The 4,697-nt window shown below is 33.7% G+C and overlaps 1 protein-coding gene across 1 annotated transcript; it reads left to right on the forward strand.

Annotated features, from left to right (window-relative positions):
• Positions 1–466: 466 nt before the first annotated feature.
• Positions 467–2,291, forward strand: LOC109216877 (CASP-like protein PIMP1). Its single transcript, XM_019381098.1, has 3 exons — positions 467–728; positions 1,452–1,587; positions 1,743–2,291. The coding sequence occupies exons 1-3, from the start codon at positions 520–522 to the stop codon at positions 1,956–1,958; spliced, it is 561 nt and encodes a 186-aa protein (XP_019236643.1). The 5' UTR covers positions 467–519; the 3' UTR covers positions 1,959–2,291.
• The last annotated feature ends 2,406 nt before the right edge of the window (positions 2,292–4,697 follow it).

Genomic DNA, 4,697 nt, shown 5'->3' on the forward strand with positions numbered 1-4,697 from the left:
TTTTAGGGTATTAACTCAACCAAATCAAACTAAATCATAATCGGATTTTTTTCTCCGATTTAATTCGGATTATCGGTTTGATGCGATTCATCGGTTTCATTTGTACAGCCCTAGTGCCAACAACACCAAGGAACTAAACCCTTCTCTCTCTCCTCCACTAACACGTTGCGTGGCAATTATAGACTCCAAAAATTGTAGTTCAAGGGGTAATGTAAACTTTAAGTATGCAACTTATAAACTGAGTGACATCTAGGGTGTTTTTTGAAGAAAAAAAAATCTAGTGCATTTTAAATTTTATTAATATTTTAAGACTAAAAAAAATGAAGAGAAAGAAACCACATGAATTGCAAAAGAGTAATTAAATAACGAAAACTTCTTTGTGAGACATATGTTGTCCTTTGAATCAGTCTTTTTCATATAACGGAATCGAGTCCTTACAAGATTATAAAAAGACAACCATTGAAAATTTTTCCTAGTGCTATGGTGAAGAGGCTTTTCAGGTAAAAATAAAAAATAAAAATGGCTGACTTACCTCAGTATGACTTTAATGAAAAGCCATCTTCTTCATCATCATCCAATAAGATGCCATTGTTTACACTATTGGCAAGGGTGGTAACCTTAGCCTCTTGTGTAATTTCATTAATTGTGTTGCAGAATAATGAAATTACTTGGATGTACAATGGTATGGAAGGTGGGAGATTTAACTACGAGGGTTACAGTTCTTACAGGTAATTAAGCTTCCTAATCTCCTTCTCCTCAATCTCAATCATCACACACTTAGAGTGGCCAATTGGTTAAACAAAAAAGAACGAAATAATTATATAAGATCACGAAATTTTAGTAAATCTATCCGACGCGAATTTAAATATAATGGAGTCAGGTGGTTTCAATATCGGATGCCTAAAACAAAAATAAATCACGAACTGTGGATGATTGTTAAGGAGATTATAAGCTGGAATTTAGCGTATATTTTTGGGAATCTGATAAAATTAGTCTAAAATAGACATTTGTTCGTTTGTTTCTTTTTTTTTTTTTTTTTTATAATTTTGTGAATGTTTTCCCATAAAGCTTTTTTTCTCCAAGAAAACTTTCCCCCATTCATTGTTTAGTGCGCTGCGATGCATGCAATTGCTATGTTAATGTTATGCTTATATTTCAATAATTAATATTCCCTTTCTTGGTCTTCGTTTGAGTTGATAGGTTAGTCACCTTTTAACGAATTTGTTAGTTGCAATGATAAAATTAAAGGAATATTAGAAATGCTCAAACTTAAGTTTTGTTGAAGATTTAGACTGATTTTGCGTTTCAAATTTTAGAAATGACGTATAAAGAAAAGTTGGAAGTTTTTAACTTAATTGGTACAAATTTCATAAAATATATTATAAGATCATACAGCTTATTTTGTACGGAAATTTTTTAATAATGATGATGATTATTGGTTATTTGTACAGGTACATGTTTGGTGTACTGGTAGCAGGAATTGTTTACACTATATTGCATATTCCCTTTGCAGCATATCACCTGGTAGCAAAGAAACGTCTCGTAGACCACCAGGGCTTTCGCATGTTTGAATTTTTTGGTGACAAGGTTAACTACTAAATTCTTCCTTTTCCTTTTTTCCAGATATATTGAAAACATTAATATGTCTCAGAATGTTTTAAAACATGCCTATTTTCCGGAAACTGCAATTTATTTTTATTTTTTTTTTTGTCAATCACACAAAGTTGATGGATTTTGTGCAGATTATATTAGCGGGATTGGCAACTGGAGCTGGAGCAGCACTAGGTGCAACAGTGGAATTATCAAAAGCTCAATTCCCAGACTATTTTTCAAAACAGATGCATAACTTCTTGTCGGTGATGTATGCCCCTAGTCCACTTCATGTAGCTGCATTTGTTAGCTCTGGAATTTCGTCTGTCCTCTCATCTTCGAATCTCCACAAGACTGATGAAGACTAAAAACAAGTAGATGATCTTTTCACGACAAATTAAAGAAATTCAAAATATTGTACCCAAATTTTGGGGTGTTGTATGTTACTCTTAATTTGTTGTCTGGATATCTTCATATCTTAGGTTTACTAGTGAAATTAGTTAGTAATTTTTGTGGAGAATATCAACTCAGCTTTATGTGGTCTGTAAGTTGGAAGATTTTAGTTTATGTTTCTTTGTACTACTGGTCGAGATTCAAATTCTCATATGCAATATATGTCATAGATTCTCATGGTCCTTGTGTTATGGATCTTATGGTCATGGGCCTCACGGTCATAGCCCAAACCCATGTCATGTATTATCTGTCTAAGGTGTTATATGCACCCCTTCTTCAGTCGAGTATTACATTCACATGAATCTGTTGGGCCTGCCATGTCCTCAATTAGTCGTTGAAGTTCTTGTTTATGTGGTAAAAATAGCACGGTCTAGCCAGTTTTCGGTCTGGTCATTCAAAAATAGCCAGCGTTTACCAAGTCAATGAAAAATAGCCACTACTTTGGTGCAACAGAGACCGGTCCAGCATAATATACTGGAGTTCGGTGCACCTGTGTATGAACTTCCATCATATTATGCTGGAACTCCAACACACGGAAAGTTCCAGCATAATATACTGGAGATTCGAGCACTTGTGTATGAACTTCCAGCATATTATACTGGACTGGTATACTTTGCTGGAACTCCAGTATATTATGCTGGAGTTCTAGTGTACTTATGCTGGAACTCCATCATATTATGCTGGAGTTCCAGCATACTTATCCTGGAACTCCAGTATAATATGCTGGAGTTCAAGTATACTTATGCTGGAACTCTAGCATAATATACTGGCGTATTTTTCGGGTTTTGAACAGTGTTTTCGCTCAGATTTATCTTTACATGAAAAATGGCTAGATTTCGATTACTTTTGAAACTGGGCTATTTTTGAACGACCACATGTAAATCTGGCTATTTTTGAATTTCTCCCGTTTATGTGGCATGCCACATCGGGGCAGAAGGAGAGCAGTAGCTATGGGTTCCAGACGAACTATATAGTTTTTGCTTAAATCCTGTATTTATATTAGAAAATCTAAAAAATATGTATAAATATCAAATTGCGAACCCAGTACGTAATTTAGGCGAGCCATAAATTAAGTGACGAACTCAAAACCCATAAACTTCAAATTCTAGTTCCCGTCTTCGATCACACACCGTTTGTCAAATACGGTCTATCCGTGTAGCTAATTCGAAGCACCGCTACACATTTCACCTAATTAACGTATTTAATTTTTTTGTAATTATAATTGCCTTTACAAGACGATTACATACTTATACAAGCTATAAAATCATGAAGATATTTAAGCCTTTATTTCACTCACAGTTACCATCATTTTTGGGCCTTGTTGTAGTGTTCTTATCCCTTATTTTGCCTACGACTAATTCAGAAATAAACAAAACCATTTTCAAACTCAAATTAACTTTCAACACAATCCAACGTAATTAAAATCAAGCATATGTAAAGCACCAATCCAAGACCAAGGACACAAAGAAGTACATATATATAACGAGTTGGATATTGTATTACATAGACCATCCTTGAATCGGGTTTGTCCTTTACAATCATCTCTCTTAATTTGATTTTGACAATACTTTTACGTTTTGACACTAACGATCATTTTTAATACAGGTATCAAGTTAAGACTAATTAATTAAGTCTTTATTCAGTGGCATTAATGTTATTATTAGGATCATACAAAATCTGTTGCCGACAAACTTGCAATATACAGGAGCAATTTGGATAGTTTTGAGAGAAGGAGTTTTATTGTGTGTCTCACACAACTTACATTAGTTGTCTGAGGCTCCTTTTTGTCTCATAAATTTGTCGATCCCAATCTTACACTCCTACGTCCACAAAAATCTGGGTCCATAAAACTGTGAGACAAAAAGAAGCCTCATGCAACTAATGTCAGTTGTTCGAGAGCTAGCTCTAACTTTATATTGTCATCTACCCACCTCTTGTAATTTGTGCTTTTGAACAGGCCTGGTTACTGGCTTACTGTCTTGGTACTATTATCAATGTTGGTAAAGTTACGTAACAATTTTTTCGTTCCAATTTATATTGCCGTATTTGACTAGACATAAAATTTAAGAAAAAAAAACTTCTGAAACTTGTAATTTATAACAAGCTATAGAAATTTATTTGGTTATAAATCATCACATTATAATAATAAAAATGATATTTTTAAGTTGAATTACTTAAGTAAGAAAGTATAATATTTTTTTTTGGGACAGCTTGGACAAAAAAAGTACTGTAACATATAAATCGAAACAAAATTTATTTTTAACCAAAAAAAAAAAAAAATTCGTATCCTGAAATCCTTGAGCAGCAGCCAGCAAGTGCAGTAGCCAAAATAGGAGTAAGTAAATGAGTAGGCTTGGGATTCTGAAAAAAAAAAAGAAGGGAAAACGATAAAAGAAGAGTTGGCTTGGATTCTGTAGAAGAGGGAAAAAGAGTAGAAACGAGTTGGCTTGGACAATTTTCTTTGGAATTGAAACAGAAGTTTCAAGCCTTAGACCCAGTTTTACTATTTTTGTTAAAAAGATGGACGAATTAATTGGTAAAAGCAGCAATTGGTTAAAGTTTGTCTTAGCTAGAATAATGAAAAGGTCTCGTTTCTGCAGACCTTCGTGTGTAATTTACCTTGATAAAGTGAACCACCAATGAGAGAGAAATAG

This window comes from Nicotiana attenuata, unplaced genomic scaffold (genome assembly GCF_001879085.1).
Source record: "Nicotiana attenuata strain UT unplaced genomic scaffold, NIATTr2, whole genome shotgun sequence".
In the NCBI taxonomy this organism is placed as follows: domain Eukaryota; kingdom Viridiplantae; phylum Streptophyta; class Magnoliopsida; order Solanales; family Solanaceae; genus Nicotiana; species Nicotiana attenuata.

Bases quoted from the DNA above. Each gene is read 5' to 3' on its own strand.
- LOC109216877 (XM_019381098.1), top strand. From the start codon at position 520: ATGGCTGACTTACCTCAGTATGACTTTAATGAAAAGCCATCTTCTTCA. The intron at 729-1,451 runs GTAATTAAGCTT...TTATTTGTACAG, and splicing joins GAGGGTTACAGTTCTTACAG to GTACATGTTTGGTGTACTGG. The intron at 1,588-1,742 runs GTTAACTACTAA...GATTTTGTGCAG, and splicing joins TTGAATTTTTTGGTGACAAG to ATTATATTAGCGGGATTGGC.